This window comes from Cicer arietinum, chromosome 3, assembly GCF_000331145.2.
Source record: "Cicer arietinum cultivar CDC Frontier isolate Library 1 chromosome 3, Cicar.CDCFrontier_v2.0, whole genome shotgun sequence".
NCBI classification, from domain to species: Eukaryota; Viridiplantae; Streptophyta; class Magnoliopsida; order Fabales; family Fabaceae; genus Cicer; species Cicer arietinum.
This window is the reverse complement of record NC_021162.2, coordinates 73,999,886-74,022,034: the sequence shown is the minus strand read 5'-3', so window position 1 is coordinate 74,022,034 and position 22,149 is coordinate 73,999,886. Positions and strand designations below refer to the sequence as shown.

At 30.5% G+C, this 22,149-nt stretch overlaps 2 protein-coding genes across 4 annotated transcripts in view; both read left to right on the top strand.

The window, feature by feature from the left end:
- Positions 1–9,725: 9,725 nt before the first annotated feature.
- LOC101493816 (uncharacterized) lies at positions 9,726–20,811 on the top strand. The gene is made up of 18 exons (XM_004494434.4): positions 9,726–10,394; positions 10,939–11,010; positions 11,358–11,428; positions 11,533–11,632; positions 11,711–11,809; positions 12,148–12,274; positions 12,588–12,721; positions 12,801–12,860; positions 13,025–13,260; positions 14,404–14,833; positions 15,586–15,909; positions 16,540–17,136; positions 17,216–17,389; positions 17,982–18,209; positions 18,301–18,584; positions 18,984–19,268; positions 19,622–19,744; positions 19,834–20,811. Exons 1-18 carry the CDS (start codon positions 10,122–10,124, stop codon positions 19,964–19,966), a joined length of 3,750 nt encoding a protein of 1,249 aa, XP_004494491.1. The 5' UTR covers positions 9,726–10,121; the 3' UTR covers positions 19,967–20,811.
- Positions 20,812–20,956: 145 nt separating this feature from the next.
- The window catches only part of LOC101493501 (glucose-1-phosphate adenylyltransferase large subunit 2, chloroplastic-like), a 7,270-nt gene continuing 6,077 nt past the window's right edge, over positions 20,957–22,149 (top strand). For all 3 annotated transcript variants that reach the window (XM_027332590.2, XM_012714161.3, XM_027332589.2), the window contains exon 1: positions 20,957–21,217. In XM_027332590.2, coding sequence (XP_027188391.1) covers positions 21,127–21,217 — 91 coding nt within the window. In that variant the 5' untranslated portion in view covers positions 20,957–21,126. The remainder of the gene's footprint in view (positions 21,218–22,149) is intronic.

Sequence of the window (22,149 nt, the reverse complement as noted above, 5' to 3'; positions counted from 1 at the left end):
CTAATGTGGTTTATGCATGAGCTACAAGAAATTTCCTGCTGCTACTAGGATCCTTCACACGAAATAAGAGGCTAATAGAACAGCCGTAGCCCGTATGTATACTAGCTAAGCTCGTTGAGCTTTATGCATATTTTTCTTGTATCTTTGTAGACTCTATTTCTAGCTCGAAATGTATTACATTATTAATTAAATTGTTTACATTTGAATGTTTGTTGAAAATTTAATATGTGTATCTTTGTATTACTTTCCGTTGTCTTTTTTTTAAGAAGTTTTGCTAAAAACACACATGTGGCAGTTTAATGCTCACACACAATGTACGCGTGAGCTTGATCTTCTTACCTCTCCTATATCCCAAACCTAAACCCATCAAAACTCCCAAAAAAATAAAAATAACAATACTAATAAACTCTTAAAAAATCTATGTTCCAAATTGCTTCATGAGATTAACATGTAGTTAGTGAGTGTATCCTCTTCAAACATATCTTGTGGTTGACAAAATTTGGGATGAGTTCTTCTGCCAACTAGACATTCCAATAAACCACAACCATTAGTTATAGTTTCTTCAAACACGTTGTTTTGGGCTTCTAACAACGCACATAAAACCCATAAATTTAGGGAAAAAGATTGAGGATCACATAAACATTGCTTTCAAAAAAACTTACAACACCAATCAGTAGAATAAAAACTCCATTTTTGGAATCATGCACTTTTTGTGAAAGCTTGGTAAACATTCAACAAAACCCAAAACATCAATTACTAGAACAAAGACCCTTTTTATAAATAAAAAACTATTTTTTTTCAACTTTAACGGCAAAATTTCTAGATCTAAATGAAGATTGATGAAATCTGAGGTTTGAAGAATCCCAAAATTTATGGCTACCATGTACAAATTAGGATTTATGAATTTTAATTTTCCCGATTGATTGAATATTCTAGTTCTGATTAATTTTTTGGTCCATCAATGGAGAAAAAAAATAGAGTTAATTACAAGAGGGAGAAGATTACTTCAGGGAAAAACTTAAAAGGACTTATTTAGAAAAACACATGACTAATATAATATATATTTACAAGTCATGTGAGGGTCGCTTATACTAATCAAATATGTAATGGCCACATGTGTATTTTTATAATGGGAATTCAAAACTGATAACTTTGTGTGTATAACAAAACTTAAAAGACAAATTTGGAAGAAAAAAAATAAAAGAATTATTTTTCAAATAAATCAAACTTAAAAAATGACAAACATAATAATTTCTTTTTTTTTTTATTTATTGTAATTAAGGTTTTGAAATTAGATATCGTGAGATCTTTCAACTATTTAAATTCTTTAAATATTATATCTTTATATATAAAATTAATTTTAAAATTGATAGTCTATTTTTTTTTTTAAATAAGATCGTATTATCTCTTAAATAACAACTTTAACAATTAAACTCATTCTTTTTTTTTTTAAGGATAATTGCGTTATCAACTCTCTCAATGTCATTTTGATGTATGTCTTGTACTTTAATGAACTAAATTTTAATGAACTAAATGTGTGATATGGATCTCCATTAATTTTGAAGTTCTTAAATATTTAATTTTTACAAAATTATAGTCTCATTTTTATTAATTTAGATTTATTTAAAAAATTTCAAAATTCATCAATTTTAATATCAATTTTTATTCAAAATAAAAGAATTTCAAATTTTCTCCTACTCAACCTTAATTTTAGTTTTAACCTTCATATTATATTTCATAGAACATTTTAAATTTTACAATTTTAGTTTCTTAAATTTATAAATTTCTTAAACTCTCTTTTACAATTTTTAATGATGTGGCAAATTTTTAACTCAGATCACAATAAATTAATTGTGCAGGTGGAAGCCACATAACACTTTTTAAATATTCTATAACTTTAAGTACTTTTATTTAGTTTTTATCGTAACTGTGAACACTTTTTTCTAAATAATTTTGAACACTTTTAATTTATGAAAAAAATAGTGTAATGAATATACACGGTTAATACAAATATTTTTAAAATTTATTATTTAGCCACACACTTTTTAGTTTTTTTAATTTAAAAAATACAATGAATTTTGTACACATTCTCAACGTTCCTTTGTTAACCGACTATAGTTTCTAGAACTAGATATATGATGTTCACATGCACGCCAATTAAGTTTTATGTTTAATTTTCTATTGCATTCTTGGATGTTCAGTATTCTCAAACACATGCAAATTTAATTTTTTAAAGTAACAAACGCACCCTTAATAAAAGAATGAAAACTGATGGAACGATGGTCCTACTAAAATAGGACATAAAGAAGGAAAAAACAACGCAAATATAGCTAAATGGTTTTTTTTTAAAAGGCTAAAGATATATTAACAACTGTTCTCAGACATTAGATATATACAAACGAGATGAAAATGTACGCAAAGACTCACATGAATCACTATTAAGAGGTTTAATTTAAATCTCTCAATAAAAGCAAAGAGCAAAATCACCCATACCCTTAAATCACTACAACAAACAAAGCAAAATCACTAGTCAACACAAAACCATCAGATTAATTAATTGCAAGTTAACTAAAGTATGAAAGTGCATAATTTTGTGTGAAAAACATGGATTAGCTTTTTTTGGACTCCAAAGCATGGGTTAGCTAGTCAACTTTTTTTTTGGGTCTGTAACTAGTCAACATTCTTTTTATAAAATTAGTTGTTCTCCCAACATGGCTTTCACGTTCTTTTTAACTTTTCCATTAAATTTAAGTTACTTCCACCTGTCTCTCACAAGCGCGTTATTTAATTATATTAAGTTAAATCAGGTTACATAACTCACATGAAGAAAATTAACTTATTTCGATCAAAAGAAAATAGGAATCAATAATGGTTTTTTTAAGAAAAAAATCTCAAATGCATCACATAATTAATTTAGCATCTCAATTATATAAATAAATTATTTATCATTTGTAATATCTTAAAATATTTATTAAAAATAAAATTAAAATAAAATAAATGCAAAATTCTTGGAGGATTATATCAAAATCTAAAAAAACATTCTTAAAGAATAATGTTCACTAATATCAATCTATATTATTCGATAAGTAAATAACGCCTGCAATTAAAGTCACATTTTTTAATAAGTATTCCCATCACAATTACGACAATTTCTTAAGGTTCATTTTAAGGGTTAACTAATGTAATTGATTTGTGCCTTGCACGTATTATAAAATTATTATGTTAAATCTAAAATTAAAAAAATTATTATAATAGTAATATTATTACAAAATTAATAAATATCTAATGATAATATAAAATAATTTAATATTGAAATTGAATAAAAGTTATATATTTTGTAATAATTTAAAAAAAAATTGATATTGTAATACTTGACCACTTCGACATTTTTGTTCAACTGTAATGCATAAAAACTGTTGATTAACGTTAAAAAATTATTGTCGTAATTCGAGATAATTTTTATGTCTGTGAAAAATTAAGGCGTTGTTTTTGTCTTACGTGATACATTTCTTTTGAAACAACATAGTTTTGTGAAAATCGTAGTTGTAGTTACCTCTTACAAAACAGTTTTTCAAATTTATAATGACAATAATTTTACGTTGTTGTCAAGTTAAAATCGTTCTTGCAAGCATTTTTTTAATTATGTTACAAGAACATTTTATATTCGTTCCAAAAAAATATTTAAAAAATAATAATATTGTAAATTATTATATTTTAAAAAAATAACAATTGTGATAATACAAAATTCTTGCAATATATTATAGTACAAAATTATTGTAATACCATATATAGTTAAAGTTCATTGTCCTATAGTTGTCAAACACAGTATATATGTTATGTCTATGTTAATAATGTAACAAGCAAACAAATAAAATATGTGAGGTGTTGTACCTCATGATCATTCATACGACGTTTATACTATCTCAGTTTCTCTTATTTATATTTTAGAGAAAATAAGACAATCAAAATAACATAAATACAAATCTTTATCTATATAAAAAATAAATAAATAAAAACTTAAGTATCGACATCTATCTCTTCATATTATGCTTCCAAATAATCAAATTCTTCATCTGTATCACCGTCATTCATCTATAAAATAAAAATAATATATTCAATAAATAAAATCAAGAATAAATGACAAAATATTAAAGTCTATAAAAGTGATTGTAAAGTCAAACCAGGAAACCAGGACACATGTATGTGAATAAACAAATTATATTCTATATAAAATATAATATTAGGGGGCTCAGGCATTGACTGTTACAGGTTTCAAAATAAAAGATAAATCAAATTTTGTTCGATGAGCAATAGATAACCATTTTTATATGAATCAATTTAAATGCAATGTATACTTCAAAAGAAAGATAGTCGTTTCAACAGACTACGAGCAAAATCTATATTATTATCTTCATTCATTGATAAAGTAACAACTATATTCAAAACATAATTAAGTAGCAATCAACATCAATATATAGAAGAATAATGTAAAATTTATAAATATAACAAAATCGATTTATGAAGTAACGTAGATCTAACATTACTATTTATAATAGAAAATAAAGTTGAATGTATATTATCATTATAATTCTAAGAGTATAACTTCTAACTGTGATATAGTTCTTTCAGTACTATAAATATAGTTCTAACAATACTATTTCTAATAGTAATATAATTCAGATTTACTTCATTATTATTATGAGTATATGTTGATATAGAAAAGTGTAGAGTACTCTTATCATCGGCTGAAGTTGGAAAAAAAAGTTGTTAAAACCTCTATCTTAAATCTTGTAGTGTTTGAGTTAAAAATTGTCTTAAGAATAAGCTAAGATTTTTTCTCCGTTGCTTCCATTTTCCTTAAGTTGTTTCTCATTTATATCTTGTATCTTATCATTAAATTGTTTTACCTCCTCAGCATGTTATCGTTTAAGTTTTGCAATTTCTTTATTTCTTCTCAAGAGAGTCAGTGTTGAAGTTCTTCCATGGCAATAAAATATCTCAGATTTTTCTTCGTCACACTAACTCTGAAAGACTTCTAAAGATGACTATTCATGTTTTTCAATAAAGTCTTGAAGCTTTATCTAGCATAAACAATAATACTAAACAAATAATTCTATACATAGATAATAGTAAATGCATAATACATTATAGTAAACTTACAATTACAAAATTGTTTTATTGATCCAACTCATTTCCTTTTTTACTTTGGCGAGTAGCAATAAACATTTCAACTTGAGTGAAATGATTTATCTTCATTACTTTGACACTGAACTAAGAAAAAAAAAGGTATCATAATTTTATTTAAGTAACACAATTAAATATTCACTTACAATGATTGAAAAAAGAATACCATTTTTTCTCTTATAATTGCAAAACCTTTATTATTCTCCATTCGGTGTCTGTATTTCAGTTGAACTAAATTTTGGACATTTTTTTATGATTGATTTCCTATATTCATTCACAATTTTTTTCCATAAAATTACAAATGTGTGACAATAAGTATATATAACAAGTAATTATATCTTACTTGATGGTAGTTTTCTTTTCAATATTCTAATAAGTTCTTATAATCTTCTTCTGGTACCTTGAGGATAATTTTTAACCGCTCGCGCTTTGTATTGTACTTACTAAAATGCTCCTTTTTAAGAAGAATTCGTATCTTCTCCAAACATCATTTAAAATAGCTAATACAACTTTCCTTCCTTTTATTTGAAATGGTGTATTTTTGCTTCAAAAATAAAATAAACATATTAAGATATACATTTATTAAAGTCTGTTAAAACATACATTCAAATAAAAAAAGTAAGTACAATTATTAGGATCTATATTTATTATCGTATGGTCAATTTTAATGAATCTATTATATTATTATGTCTTTATCTAAAAAACAAATGAACCCGGACAAAAAAAAAATAATGATTCATACTAATGTTTTTTATATATTTTTTTAACTAAAACATGATATTCATTCATTCAAATTGATAAAAATTACATTTATTGAGAACATTACAATTCAAAATTACTAAAATTGAAATAGACGGATTGGTGAACAAACTCACAACATCTAAGTTAATAACACACAACGGCAAAATATTTACAGATGTAACAATGCATACAAATATGATAAAATTAATGTGTATAGAATAATATTAATGTCTCTAAAGTTGTTACATTAATGATGCTAAAATTATTTATTATATTTATATTTATTCAAAGTTGATTTATCAATATAAATAAAAAAAATACTGCAATAAAACAAAATAACAAAACGCCGCATTAAAACGACAAAATATTGCTTTGAAACCCTAAAAAATTGTGATAATGATGTCTAACTTTTGAAGAAAGATTGTGATTAATTTTAGTCCAAAAACAATGTTTTTAGGGATGTATAGTATATAAATCTTATCGGACACTGGCATTAGATAATGAGACAGTACAATAGTACAATAGTCAACGAAAACTTAAAGAAATTTCCATAAAAAAACTAATTGAAATTCGTCTTATATTTGATTAATGAATAAGCATTTAATGTCAAATTTTTTAGAGAAGAGGATCACCGCAAAAAAATTGTTATCAGATTTATTGTAATTGATTTTGTGAAATATCATTTATTGCACAAATACTATGAAAGCAGAAACACTGGGGTGGAATGTATTATGTTTGAAATCGATCATAAATAATCTTAGTATAGGTTATATTTAATTCAAAATAATTTTACTGCTTTGTAAAAAAATTAATATTACTGTTATAATTATTATTGATTTATATTATTTTTATGTTTCCTATTTCATGTATGAAAATTTTAAATAGACGCTGAAATTAGATAATGAGATTGTACAATAGTCAATTGAAGCAATTAACGACGATGCATAACTTATAAAATTGTTGTAACAAAATTGATCGAAATTTGTCTTACATTTTATTTAATGAAATAAATATTAATGTCAAATTATCGGGAGAAGAGAATCACTAAAAAATGATATGAGATTTATTGAAATTGATTTTTTGAGATAGCAGTTAATGTATAAATATTTCGATAGCAGAATCGTTGAGAGACTACCGCATGGAAGGTATTATATATAAAATCGATCATAAATAATGTTACTATAGGTTACATTTAACTCAGAATAATTTTATTACTTTATAAAAAAAAAAAATTTACCGCCTTAATTATTATTTATTGATATTATGTTTATGTTTTCTATTTTAAATATGAAATTTTTTTTAATTGAGACTAGATAATGAGACGGTGTAATAGTCAATGAAGACAATTAATAACAATGAAAAATTCATAGAAATTACCTGTATTTTTTAATGGAAATTTATCTTATATTTGATTTAATAAAAAAACATTTAATATTAAATTGTTGAGAGTAGAGTATCGTTAAAAAACTGTTATTAAAATTATTGTAATTGATTCTGTGAGATAAATTTTTTATTGTAAAAATAATATAAAAGTATAACTGTTGAGTGGTTTGCATGTGGAAGATGACACTTGGAAGATGTTATGCTTGAAATTGTTACTATATAATTTTATATAAATATCTTATAATACGTGTTTTTTATTGCAAAGATGGATATGAATTTAACCCCGGATAAATAGTGAAAGGATAAGGACTCAAATATTTATTATCAGTAATGAATAAACAATAAACTAATTAACAATAAATGATCTTATAGCAAACAAACTAACACATCAAATTTAAAGGGTTAGACTAATTAATTAAAATAAAATGACATAAAAATGTTTTAATTAAAATTTTATTTTTTATTTTATCAAAAGAATAGGTTAAAAATTAGACAAAAATGATGTATGTTATATACTATAAATCCAAATATTATAAAATTGATATTATTTTAATAAATATTAAATTAATTAATTTTATTACCAATTAAAAAATATTACATGAATCAATTAAATTAGTTTAATAAAAAATAAATATTCTAAAACGTCTTAGAAATAAATTTTATACAATAACTTAATAATTTTATCAGTAGACTTTAAAAAGTCACATATATAGATTATGTTTTCATATTTATTTATACGAGCAATCTATCACGCCACATATCCTAACCATAATAAGTTTGTTTTGATAAAAAAAAGTATTAACAGTATTGCTATTTGATTTTTCTTTTGATATATCATTTAGTAGTATATTTAAAAATTATAAAATATAATTCAAAAAATGCAATTATTTTTATTTTGAAATGTGATATATTTAATAATATCTTTAAAAATTATGAATTTTTTTTCAAAAAATATTATAATAATGATTCTTTTTAAATAAGTAAAAAATCAATATTAACATAAAGTTATATTTAAATATTATTTATAACCGACTATTTTGATGAATTTAAATAAAATAAAATTAATTTTTTTATTAAGAGTCATATTGACACTTGTTAAAAAAACTATAAAGAAATAAAAATAAATAAATTGAGCGCAAATATAATTTTTCAATTCCAAAACTTGAATTACATTATTTCCAATTTTTTTTTGTTAACATTTATCTTTTACTAACAATCTAATTTTTAAAAATCGAAGAAAGTCTCCAAATACGTATCTTCAAGAATCAGCGTGACCAATTGTAGAATATACATGACATCATTATTTATGTTCAACCTTATCCACGTGGTATACAGTATAGTATCTCTGAAAGAGAAGAAAGCAGAAAGCATATTTAAATTCAATCTGATCCGGTTCCTGTATAGAAGGAAATAAAGGACCACTTATAAGATGGCTTCTTAGTAATGCGCATCCAATGCCACCGTGGCAACATTAAAAGATAAAATATTCACACCATAACCCATCCAAACATATTAAGCTATTAACTAATTAATTAAAAAATGAACAACCATTAGCGTTTTTAAGTTGCAGCACATGGATCCACTCTCATCTATATTTCCTTGTTAAAACGTCTACAGGGCTCTTTATTTTTTTTATATTGTCTCTCCTCTATTTAATAAAAATATTGTATCAAACTAAATCTCCCTCTGATTTTAATTAATTAATTTATCATCTTCTATTAAAAAAACGTTTTCAAATATGGGCACTAAATTATGCAAAAAACATTTTAAAAAAAAAAAAAAAAAAAAAGAAATTACACTTAAAAGGTCATCCATAATGAGAAGTGTTTCCTTAATAAAATATTTCAAATAATCATTCCTATTATGGCTTCAGAAAATTGGGTACTTTGATATTTTTATAATTACTATTTCTGATCACTTTTCTAAAATTCTACACAATAAATTATGTAATAAATTTTTGTGATTTATTAGGTCGAAGATAACGATGTTTATTAAAATTAAAAAATTATAAAATAAATTACAGATACATAACTCATTTAAACACTTTATTTTGAGAACTCCATTATATTTGAGTGTCTAAGTGGATTCCATAACTACATATTCCTTATTAATGATCTTTTAATATTATATTTAACAAAAACCTAATTCCTCAATTCTAACACTTTTAAACAAATTTATTAAATAAATTTTATTAATAATTATATATTATTAGATTTCAAAATTATTTTAATACAATACATTTAGCGAGGTTTAAAAAAATTTTAAAGAGAGAGAATTTATAGAACTACTCCCCTCTTAATAGCCAATCATCTTATTAATCTCAGGCGTGGCTACCTATGGTTTGAACATATTAAGCTATTAATTAATTAATAAATGAACACGCTAAACATATTTCGGCAAAAATGAATAAAAAAATGAAGAACGATTAGCATTTTGAGGTTCAATCACAATCACACACACCATCACAGAAAACACACGTTTCTATAAATCTCTCTTGGCTGTGTCACTCACGCCTTTCACGTTGTTGTAAGAAAAAGGGTTTTTCAGTTGTTGGTATTATTGCTTTCACAAATCCTCTCATTCGATATTTTTCCCGGAAAATCCACCTGGAAAAAAGTAGAAGAAGAAGAAGAAGAAGAAGTAGAATAAATAATGAGCTAAAAAAAGAAAATCAAAAGCATGTATAAATAAATTCACTTAAAGGTGATAGATAAGAAATTAACATTGTACTACTTCACATTATAGTCATTCATAATCTTCTTCGCATTTGTGCATTAGCGCGTGGTTTCAAGCGAGTGAATGAGCGTGATTCAATGTCGAGGGTAGTGAAGGAACCAGAGGAGGTGATGAGAATGAGAGAAGGTTCGGTACTCGGAAAGAAGACTATTCTGAAGAGTGACCACTTTCCTGGTTGTCAGAACAAGCGTTTATCTCCTCAGATCGAAGGTGCTCCCAATTATCGTCAAGCTGAGTCTCTGCATGTTCATGGTGTTGCAATCCCAACCGTTGATGGAATCCGAAATGTTCTCAATCACATTGGTGCTCGTTTACAGCAAGTTCTTTGGATTAGCCTTCGTGAAGAACCGGTATGCTAATATTATTATCATCATTATAGCTAGCTTCTTTTGTTTTCTGTTTTTATTAAGTTTTTTAAATTTTGTTAAGTGTTCCTACATAACTAGTGTACTTTAGTAAAATTCAAGTGTATGATTGGTTACACTTTTGGAGGATGCAAAATTGATTCTAGGAGTTTACAATTGCTTTGACATGTTTAGATGATTTTCTACTAGAATTGATTTTGCCTCTAAAATTTATTCTCCAACTTTTGCCTCTACAATTAATTTTTAGCTTGGGATTTATTGATGAACTCACTTTTACATGAATGTATCCAAACATAAATCACTTTACATTTAACTCATTATTAAACAAAATCAGTTTTACAAAATTGATTCATTTCAAAATTAATTTATGTCAAGGCAAAACCAAACACATACTTAACTCATTTTTTCGCTTTTTGTAACTATGATGAAGTGATGGTGATTAGTAAATAATAACGCTGTAATAAGTAATAACGTTCTCCCCTTCGTCTCTCCTAACTTTTTATTTTCTTTCTTTCTTTGTTGATATCAGCTTGTGTACATTAACGGCCGCCCTTTTGTTTTGCGTGATGTGGAGAGACCATTCTCCAACCTTGAGTATACGGTATATGCCATTGATTTATTATTATTTCGCGAGTTCTTTTATGCCAATATATAAGACTTTAAATGGTTGTCGCAATTAGGCTTTGATCATTGACAGTGAGGAAAAATTAATTTAGACAATGTGGCTGATGCAATTGCAGTTGCAATGTGGTCGTAGAAATCTCCAAAATCTTTGTATTGCAGCTGCAATTGCGGCTACGCATAATTTAAAACTATATGTATGTAGGTTGTTCTATGCTGGCTGTCAACCTAGTGGAACAATCAGCAAATGGGGGTTGAGTAGTTTCAGTTGAATTGAATACATTACTGTTTTGGCGTCTAACTTATGTGGGACCTGTAATCAATCAGGGAATTAATAGGGAAAGGGTAGAACAAATGGAAGCTCGTTTGAAAGAGGACATCCTGTTGGAAGCTGAAAGGTATTTCTCCGGTGCCACGCTGTATTTGTCCCTAACTTGTCACACGGAGTTCATGGTTGTTTTTATTCTTTACTATCAATCTTAATTTTACATCGACTTAACAGATATGGAAATAAGATCCTTGTGACTGATGAACTGCCCGATGGTCAAATGGTGGACCAATGGGAACCAGTGTCATGTAACTCTGTGAAGACGCCGTTAGAGGTATGGGTGAAACTTGTTTAGAATGGGAATGCAGTTTCTTTTGCTAAAATTGCATCTGAGTTGTTTTCCTTTTTGTAGGTGTATGAGGAATTGCAAGCGGAGGGATACCTTGTTGATTATGAACGTGTTCCTATAACTGATGAAAAATCGCCTAAGGAACTGGACTTTGATATTTTGGTGAGTTCTTTGCATCATAATTTTTGTGAAGCTTCTGAATAAATTTGTTTGCAAGAAAATAATGATTCATCTTGTTTTTTTCCTTCTCTTTTATTTTATGCTACCGTCATAGGCATCACAATCTGAACATATAGTTTTTGTTACAATTAAGGAGTTGGATAATGTAGTTAACTTTAACTTTTAGTCTAATCATTGGACTGCTGAAAGACAATGCTTAAGGTTTTTTATTTGTTATAGAGAAGCCTCATATTTATTAACTTAGAAAACTCATTTATTTAATAAGTTTCTCGAAACCAATGATTTCTTGCATCTTAGCTACTCTTAAACTTTGATTTTAGGTACATAAAATTTCTCAAGCTGATGTAAATACTGAGATAATTTTTAATTGTCAAATGGGGCGTGGACGAACGACAACTGGAATGGTCATTGCAACTTTGGTCTACCTCAATCGAATTGGGGCCTCCGGTACTTTTATTTATTTCTTTATTTATTTATTCAACTTTTCTGATTTTATTGTTTATTTTCTTTTGTTTATGCCATTTTTTTGTCAAAGAAGTTTAGTTCCATGTATTCTGAGAAACCCTTATTTAAAGTTATTGTTAACACCATTGCTTGGAAATAAAATTGAAAAAAATTCCTATTTCCAAGCATTATGCCATCTCTTTTTAATGGTTTCCTTTAATTTATTCTAACTCTTTTGTCCTTAAGTTAAAATCATAAGGTGTACAAGTGGATTTTCCATTAACAAAAATATTTGGTTTATGTTATTACATGATAGGGATTCCAAGAAGCAATTCGATCGGTAGAATTTTTCAATCTATGACCAATGTTGCTGATCATATGCCTAACTCGGAGGAGGCAATTCGCAGGGGAGAATATGCCGTCATAAGAAGCTTGGTTCGGGTGTTAGAGGTACTGACTTTAAATTTAATATTTCTTGTATAAGATGAGCATATATTCTTGTTGTTATAATTTGCTTACCATGCTTCAGGGTGGTGTTGAGGGGAAAAGACAAGTAGACAAAGTCATTGACAAATGTGCTTCAATGCAGGTATCTGTTTTTAATGATTCCGATCTTGTGTTACTAAAAAATAACTTCTATGTTAGTTGTTTGTACAGTCATTTAGAATGTTTTGAATTGCTTAACATGTATCTTGTGGGTTGAATCTTCATATATTTAAAATTGCGTTATTTAATCCTTGTCTTGAACTTCAGAATCTGCGTGAAGCAATTGGCACCTATCGCAATAGCATTCTGCGACAGCCAGATGAGATGAAAAGGGAGGCATCACTTTCCTTTTTTGTGGAGTACTTGGAGAGATACTACTTTTTAATATGTTTTACCGTGTACCTGCATTCAGAAAGGGATATACTCCATTCTAGTACTGCTGGTCACAGTAGTTTTTCTGATTGGATGAGAGCAAGACCTGAACTCTACAGCATTATTCGCAGGTTAAAATTTTAATAACTGTAAGGTCTATGTTTTGTAACTTTTCTTTTTTTATTTCTCTTATTAGGCCTGTGGAGTGTGGATCTATATCTGTTGAGTTTGACTAGTGAATTGTGTATCAAGCCAAGATCAAGAATGTTACTGAACTGATCTTGCTTTGACTTTCAGACACGATTTTTCATGTTGTGGTCTGAGGTCCAGCTCACCCATGTAACATAGTTCCAGTATTAATAAAATACTTGGTTTATTGCTTTTAGCTTGACCAGAATCAACTAATTGGGCATTTAGTTTACAAATACAATCAAGATTGTACATGTGCTAATTGTGATATAAAATTGGCATTAACCTCTGGTAGCGGTTGTGTGTTATTAATTGTGATGATGCGTAGGTATGTAGAAAGGCTTCTTGTTTGGCTGCATGACAGATTATTTAAGGCATCAAATGTTAACTTTTCCCTGATTCACTGAATATAACAGTAAAAAGCTGATTTTATTATTGGAATCCTATTCCTGGTATTATTATTATTATTATTTTTTTAAAATGGCCAGACATTTATAACATTTCCAGAAATCATTTATAAAAGAGCGGTGCAGAGATAGTTATAGGAACTTGAAAAAGTTACATATAAAATTTCATTCCCACCTCATGGGAATGAAAACCTTGAGAATGCGAAAGTTATTTTTTCCCTGAGGATCTTTATACACTGTATTAAATTTTTAAACCCTGTAATAAACAGGAGAAGACACATTCCCTACCCATATATTCCTGAGAATGTGTTCAGATGACTTGAAACAAACCCACCCATTGATTTGGACATTATGCTGATTCCATTGTACCTTTTTACCCTGAAAACATATATCCTTTGCCCTTTCCTTTTTTTGTCTTTATCATTGTTAATCTGGCAAGAAGCACCAAGGATTGAGATGTCCATGATGTTTATATTTTATAGAGTTTTCCTTTACTAATCTTCACCAGAAGCTTCCATATATCTTTGTTTATCTAATATTCTCCCTTGACATACTTTCTTACGTAAATTTTTTCATCATATTGTTGGACGATCTTTACCAATTGGGTTCTAACCTGTTTATTTGCTTGATCTTATGTCTATCAATATTTGGCATGACTCATAACAATTGGCACTGCAGGTTACTCAGGAGAGATCCAATGGGTGCACTTGGATATTCAAGTTTGAAACCATCTCTAAAGAAGATAGCTGAATCAACTGATGGCCGGCCTTCTGAGATGGGTATAGTTGCTGCCTTGAGAAAAGGCGAGGTTCTTGGTAGTCAAACTGTTCTAAAAAGTGATCACTGCCCTGGATGTCAAAATCCATGTTTGCCAGAGAGAGTGGACGGTGCTCCTAATTTCCGAAAAGTTCCTGGATTTCCAGTTTTTGGTGTTGCAAATCCAACCATTGATGGTATCCGGTCTGTCATTCATAGAATTGGCAGTACTAATGGTGGGCGCCCTATACTTTGGCATAATATGAGAGAAGAGCCTGTTATTTACATCAATGGAAAGCCATTCGTTCTTCGTGAAGTTGAAAGACCATACAAAAACATGCTGGAGTACACGGTAAACATTACATTTGACATATCTTTAAAATAAACTTGAAGTTACCAAAGGGGGATGGAAAAGTAGATGTTGTTGTCAGAAAAACTGGCTCATGGTTTTAACCCAACTTTTTGTGTAGCCTCTGAGTAAGATGTCTATAATCTATATTGCAATTTAAGTTGTAATTGGTAGCTGGAACCATGTCCAAAAAAAACTTCTTAGCCATGTGGTCCAATCCAGACCCCCTTCCAACCAAAGTATAATCTCATGGAAATGTAGCAGTCTAATTGAGAAGGATTATATCTAGTTGAGAAGTGTGAAAAAGGAAGGGTATTTACTATTTTCTTTGCTTACTGAGTGAGTCTTTATTTTAGCTCTTTCCACAAAATGTGTCATGTCATTATAGTTTTTTTTGTTTTTTTTTTGGGGAAAGGATAGTTATTATTAATTGAAGTGGCACCAGTGGCCATTTTACTACCGTCTTCGAGGGGATTTGAACTCCGTCCCTTGAGGTTATAAGACCAAACTCTTACCATTGAGTTGACTCTTCATGGACTGTTATGTCATTATAGTAGTGGGTTCATCTAATAGAACAAAAATGTGTCTATTTTCTGAGGTATAACTAATACATGAAATGACACAAACTCATAATCTACCTGCTTGCTGAATACTGTCAAGCCCCTAACTCTGTCATGCAGCTCGGGATTTGTTAATATATACATGATCAACTAATGCTTTATTGGTGATTTGGAAGCTGTAATTTGTTCTTTCAGGGTATTGACCGTGAAAGAGTGGAGAAAATGGAAGCTCGATTAAAAGAAGACATTTTAAGGGAAGCTAAACAATATAGCAGTGCCATAATGGTTATTCATGAAACAGATGATGGACATATATTTGATGCTTGGGAGCATGTTACTTCTAATGTGGTTCAAACCCCACTTGAAGTTTTCAAAAGCCTGGAAGCTGATGGGTTTCCCGTTAAGTATGCACGTGTACCCATCACTGACGGAAAAGCTCCTAAAAGTTCTGACTTTGATACTTTGGCAAATAATATTGCTTCTGCTGCAAAGGACACTACTTTTGTTTTCAATTGTCAGGTAATTTCTTTATCTTTTATCTCTTATGCTTTATTCTTTTCGAATGCGTTCATTTAAGTCCATCCATGTTCTTCTGGTTTTTTTATCCTTTTCATTTCTAGCAGCTAATATCTCATTGATATAACAGATGGGTAGGGGCAGAACTACAACTGGTACTGTCATAGCATGCCTTGTGAAACTTCGCATTGATTTTGGTAGGCCCATTAAAATATGGAGTGATGATACGGCCCAAGAAGAATCAAATGGTGATTCTTCAAGTGGAGATGAAACTGGGGATTGTGTCACTGCATTGACCTCCACTACTTCACAAATGGGGATAGATGAGAAACAAAATCGTGTTTTTGGTATAAATGACATTCTCTTGTTATGGAAGATAACCACATTATTTGATAATGGTGTTGACACTGATGGAAAAGCTCCTAAAAGTTCTGATTTTGACACAATGGCTTTTAATATTGCTTCTGCTACAAAGGAAACTGCTTTTGTTTTCAATTGTCAGGTTGTTTCTTAATCCTTCATCTCTTCTGTTCTATTCTTTGTGCATATATTTCTATATTTGTATATTGTCTCTTCTCCTGTCTCTTATTTTCCTTTTCATCTCTTACTGCTAACGTCTTATTCATATTTCAGATGGGTAGGGGCAGAACAACCACAGGTACTGTCATAGCTTGCCTTGTGAAGCTTCGAATTGATTATGGTAGACCTATTAAAATACTGGGAGATAATGTAACCCAGGAAGAAGTGGATGGCGGTTCCTCAAGTGGAGATGAAGTTGGCGGTTATGTCACTGCCCCCAATAATTTGCAAATAAAGATAGATGAGAAACAAAAGCATGTTTTTGGTATAAATGACATCCTCTTGTTATGGAAGATAACAGCTTTTTTTGATAATGGGGTGGAGTGCCGGGAGGCCTTAGATGGTATTATTGATAGATGTTCTGCACTTCAAAACATTCGTCAAGCTCTCCTACAATATAGAAAAGTATTCAATCAACAGCATGTTGAGCCTAGGGTAAGGAGGGTGGCTTTAAATCGTGGTGCCGAGTACTTGGAGCGGTACTTCCGCCTAATTGCTTTTGCAGCATATCTTGGAAGTGAAGCATTCGATGGGTTTTGTTGTCAAGGAGAATCCAGAATGACATTTAAGGTTTGGTTGCATCAGAGGCCAGAGGTACAGGCTATGAAATGGAGCATCAGATTAAGACCCGGGAGATTTTTCACTGTCCCTGTAAATGTTTTTAACTCAAATGATTACTTTTCCACAATTCAAAGTAGGATAGCTTCAATAATGCCAATTTAAATTGTAGGAGGAGTTGAGAGAATCACAAGAGTCTCAGCATGGAGATGCAGTGATGGAGGCTACTGTCAAGGCCAGAAATGGTTCTGTTTTGGGGAAGGGCTCCATACTTAAAATGTATTTCTTTCCTGGTCAGAGAACTTCCAATCATATACAAATACATGGTGCACCTCATGTTTACAAGGTATGTTTATGTATGAAAGTATTGGGAAAACAACTAACTATCATCAAATGTGTGATGCCATATGGTAAGGTTACACGTTCAGTGGTAACCTTCCGGATCATCCAAGTGTAGGTAGAATAAGCACCTTTAATATGTTTTGTGGTGCAAGTTTATATGGAAAAAAATTGTTATCTGGTGTGGAGCTAGACTGCTCATCTGATCAGTTTGTTATCTTGTAATTTTACAAGTACATTGCACTGTTTTACATTAGTTGATAATTTACTTTAGTCTGTATTGCTTCCACTCATTCAATATTTGAAATACAGATCATTTTAGCATATATTTATATTTTGAAAAATATTACCATCCTATGGTTTGTATTATATGATACCGATACTTTCAATTTTAAAATGAGTGTTTCTTATGAAATTGCATCATGGTTTGACAATCGAGTATGTTGAACAAATATGTAAAATTACTATTGAACCTGAAAATAATAAAAAAGATAAAATATAAAATGGATTTTCTTACAACAGCTTCAATTATCAATTTTCATGTTATTATCAATTGATATATATGTGGTATGATGAGTGTGAGAATCTCAATTTTTCAGGTTGATGAATACCCTGTATATTGCATGGCAACTCCAACAATCTCTGGGGCCAAGGAGATGCTAAAGTATTTGGATTCTAAGTCTAAATCTGCATTCACTGCGCGGAAAGTTATATTGACTGACGTAAGAGAAGAAGCGGTTGTTTATATCAATTGTGTTCCCTTTGTCCTTAGGGAGTTAAACAAACCTGTGGATACACTCAAGCACGTTGGAATCACCGGTCCTGTGGTGAGTCATCTTGTAATATAGTTTGTCTATTAGAACTAGAACATATTGCAAAAGTAATAGTGTTGCACAACTCATGGTAAATGCAATGCAGGTTGAACACTTGGAAGCACGGCTGAAGGAAGACATACTGGCCGAGATTAGACAGTCTGGTGGGAGAATGCTACTACATCGTGAAGAATATGATCCCTCAACAAATCAGTCTGCTGTGGTTGGATACTGGGAAAACATTCAGGCAGATGACGTGAAGACACCGACAGAAGTTTATTCTCTTCTAAAAGATGATGGATATGATATTTTCTATCGAAGGATACCCTTAACAAGAGAGAGAGATGCCTTGGCCTCCGACGTCGATGCAATACAGTACTGTCAAGATGAGTAAGTGTCCCTACTTGGCAGTATAAAGGTCTTCTAAAGTTTGCCAACATTTTTTATGTTGCACTGATTACAGCATTCTAAACAGTATGTACATAGAATCATAGAATGATTAACAATCATATCATAGAATTGTCAACAACCTATAGTTGTTGGCAATTTGGCTGCCTTGCTTTGTCTCCAAAATGCAATCAAGGGATTCTTGTCATGGCTTGTCTTGTAGTGGGCAATATCTGATGTTTTAATTGCAGTGCATGCAATAGTAGCATTGTTCTGTATATGTTCCCTGCATCTGCATGTTGTGCATATACCATCTTGAAACTGCAAACTCAATATGTTAATCTTTTAATTATTCTTCTTTTAAATATTACAATGTGCTTCTAAACTCTTGCTTTATTGTAGCTCTGCGGGGAGTTACCTCTTTGTATCGCATACAGGTTTTGGTGGAGTCGCATATGCAATGGCCATCATCTGTATTAGACTTGGTGCAGAGGCAAACTTTGCATTCACAGTCCTGCAGCCATCATTTGGTCCTGATACATATCCGATGACTAAAGAGAATTCACATTCTCGAGCTTCTAATGAAACGGCACTTAGGATGGGCGATTATCGTGACATTTTGAACCTTACAAGAGTCCTTGTACATGGTCCCCAAAGCAAAGCAGATGTTGACATTGTCATTGAAAGGTTATAAAAAAAGTTTGATTAGAAGCTTTATTAACCATATTTTATTACCTGTAAAAGAAAATGTGTTCAACCAACATTACAGTGGATTTATTAATTAGGTTCTCTATGATGAAGAATGTATTTTGTTAGAAACATGGTATTTCCATGTCTTTTCCTTTCTGGGTTGAAGGGGGGACTTTCACTGGTTCAATTTACCTTTTCTTTGCAAATATATTATGTCATCATTTTTGTGGTTATTAAATAGCTTTAGCATCATTTACCCCACCGGGGAAGTTTGATCTGGCAACTTAGCTTAAGATGCTAGTTATTGGCTTTTTGTTGAAGGCGCTGAATTTTCTATTTTTTAAAAATAGATGTGCAGGAGCAGGACATATACGAGATGATATTCTTTATTACAAAAGAGAATTTGAGAAGTTTACGGATGACGATGATGAGGAGCGTGCATATCTAATGGACATGGGTATCAAGGCTTTGAGGTACATTTACTTGCCTCACCCACAGAAATGTATATGTATGAACATGCATATTGACTATTTGTTTTTGTAATCATTTTGTTTTCCTGCAGGCGCTACTTTTTCCTTATCACATTCAGATCGTATCTCTATTGCATCTCTCCTGCGGATACAGAATTTGCTGCATGGATGGATGCTAGACCAGAGCTTGATCATCTATGTAACAATTTAAGAATTGAAAAATAGTATGCCAATGCTTTTGATCATGCTGATGTACAATTGGCATTTGCTGTCACAGTTTCTCCATCTATAGCCTCTTTTCCCCATGCTGCAGAATGTCTTATTTTGCACACAAAGCTCCTAAAGGGTAGCACACTTGCAACTTTGCAAACTGCTATCTCAAGAAGAGCAGCATTTTGTAGTCAGCTTCTATCTAGCATTGTATGTCTTCAGAAGCTGGCTCTAATACCAGGCATGTGTATAGTATAAAAAATTCAAAGGTGTTATTCCTGATTGCCAAACTGAAGTCTAGCCGTTGGTTGGCAAAAGTATTCACTGGGAGAACTGTTAGGTATTAGGGTTACACAGCTAAGGGATGATATATATCTTCAACTGATTGTATTCTTATTTCAGTGGTTGTTTGGAAGTTTTTTGAAGGATGGAAAGGAGTCCTTCACAGCATACAGGAGTGCAATGGGGAAATGTTATCACTCTAGTGAAGGGAGGGAGGAAAGTTACTATCTCTTCAATAAACAAGTTTCATTAATGCCCTCAAGAACCTTAGATTATTATTTGACTCAAATTCTATCATGTTTTTGAAGCTGTTAGTTTTCTCTTGGCTTATTATACTTTCCGAGAATGACAAATGGCAGAATCATCGTATCAGATTATAGATGTGTACATGTTCTAGGAAGCCTCAGTCAAAAAATAAAGAGTTATAGTAAGGTTAGCAATAGCGATTTGATGGGAAGTGTGTACATGCGAGCACGGCTGTGTTTAAGAAATTTGGGGCATTGGACACAAATTTAAGGAGACTAAATATTATATAAATTATCATTTATCATATTAATTTTTTTAGTTTTTTTTTTTGAGTTGTGAAATTATTTTCAAAGTTTATTATCATTTCTCCATGAAGAGCTTTGCATGCTTCAACCTCTTGGCTTTGAATCATTTGACAAACAGATTGTGTCAAGGCTTCATCTTTATGGCCTGAAATAGGCATTCAAGATCTGATACGAGTCTGACTCTTGCCTTATTATAGTTTCTCTCTATGGATGATATCCTTTTAACTGGATTATCTTATTCTCTTATCCCTATGTTAATCTCGCAACTCAATGACCAGATTTCTCTCGAACACTCAGGTCGGCTAGACTGCTTCCTTGACATAGAGGTGAAGTATTTGAAGAATGGTTGTATGCTTCTTACACAGTCCTAGTATATTCGTGACCTTATGCACAAGACCAATATGGCAGATTCTCGAGGCATTTCACTTCCATGGTGAGTAGCTCTAAACTCAGCAAGCTTGACTCTAATTCCTTGCCCGATGCTTTACTTTATCGCTCATTGTTGGTGCCTTGCAATATACAACACTCACACCGAAATTGCCTGTAGTATAAACACGGTTTATTAATTTCTTGCCAATAGTTGAGTCCCATTGCAAGTCATGAAGTGGATTCTTCGCCAATTCTTCTTCAACCTGCCCTACCCAATTGACTTCCCATTCAAGCATACAGTGATTCATACTAGGTCAGCGACCTAAACGACCACGTTCTCATGCATTTACCTTCGTACAAATTTTGTTTCTTGGAGCTGCAAAAACATCATGTAGTGGCTCAATCCTTAGTAGAGGCTGAGTTTTGAGGAATGACTCATGCCATTTCAGAAATTCTTTGGCTTTAATCTCTTCTCTTCGAGTTTAAGGTTCCTACTATTACTCCTGTTTTGTTGTGTGACAATTTAAACGTCATATTATTGTCTCATAATTCGATCATGCATGTTTACACCTAACACTTGGAGCTTAACATTCACTTTCTTTGCGAGGAAAGTTGTTGCAAAATCTTCTATTGTCAAATATGTTGTTGATCAAATTTAAAAGATAAATAAGAATTTATAAATTTCAGTTTAATTTATTAAAAAATGAATAATAACTTCTAAAAAATGATCAGAGTGTAAAAATGAATATTAAAAACAAAAAACAGATTATGTTAAAAAAAGTATATGTTGTTTTTTTAAAAACTCGTTTTCTCCAACAACACGTTGACAAAGGACACCTCTAAGAATCAGTGAAGAGGTGTAAAGGGTGATGTAAAATAAAGGACTGTACGAAGTGGAAATCAGTAACTTCACGTTCTTTTTTGTATTTTTTTTCTCTCTTGGCAACGACAGGTCACAGAACTATCCTAGTATTATATTACTATTATGCATTCCTG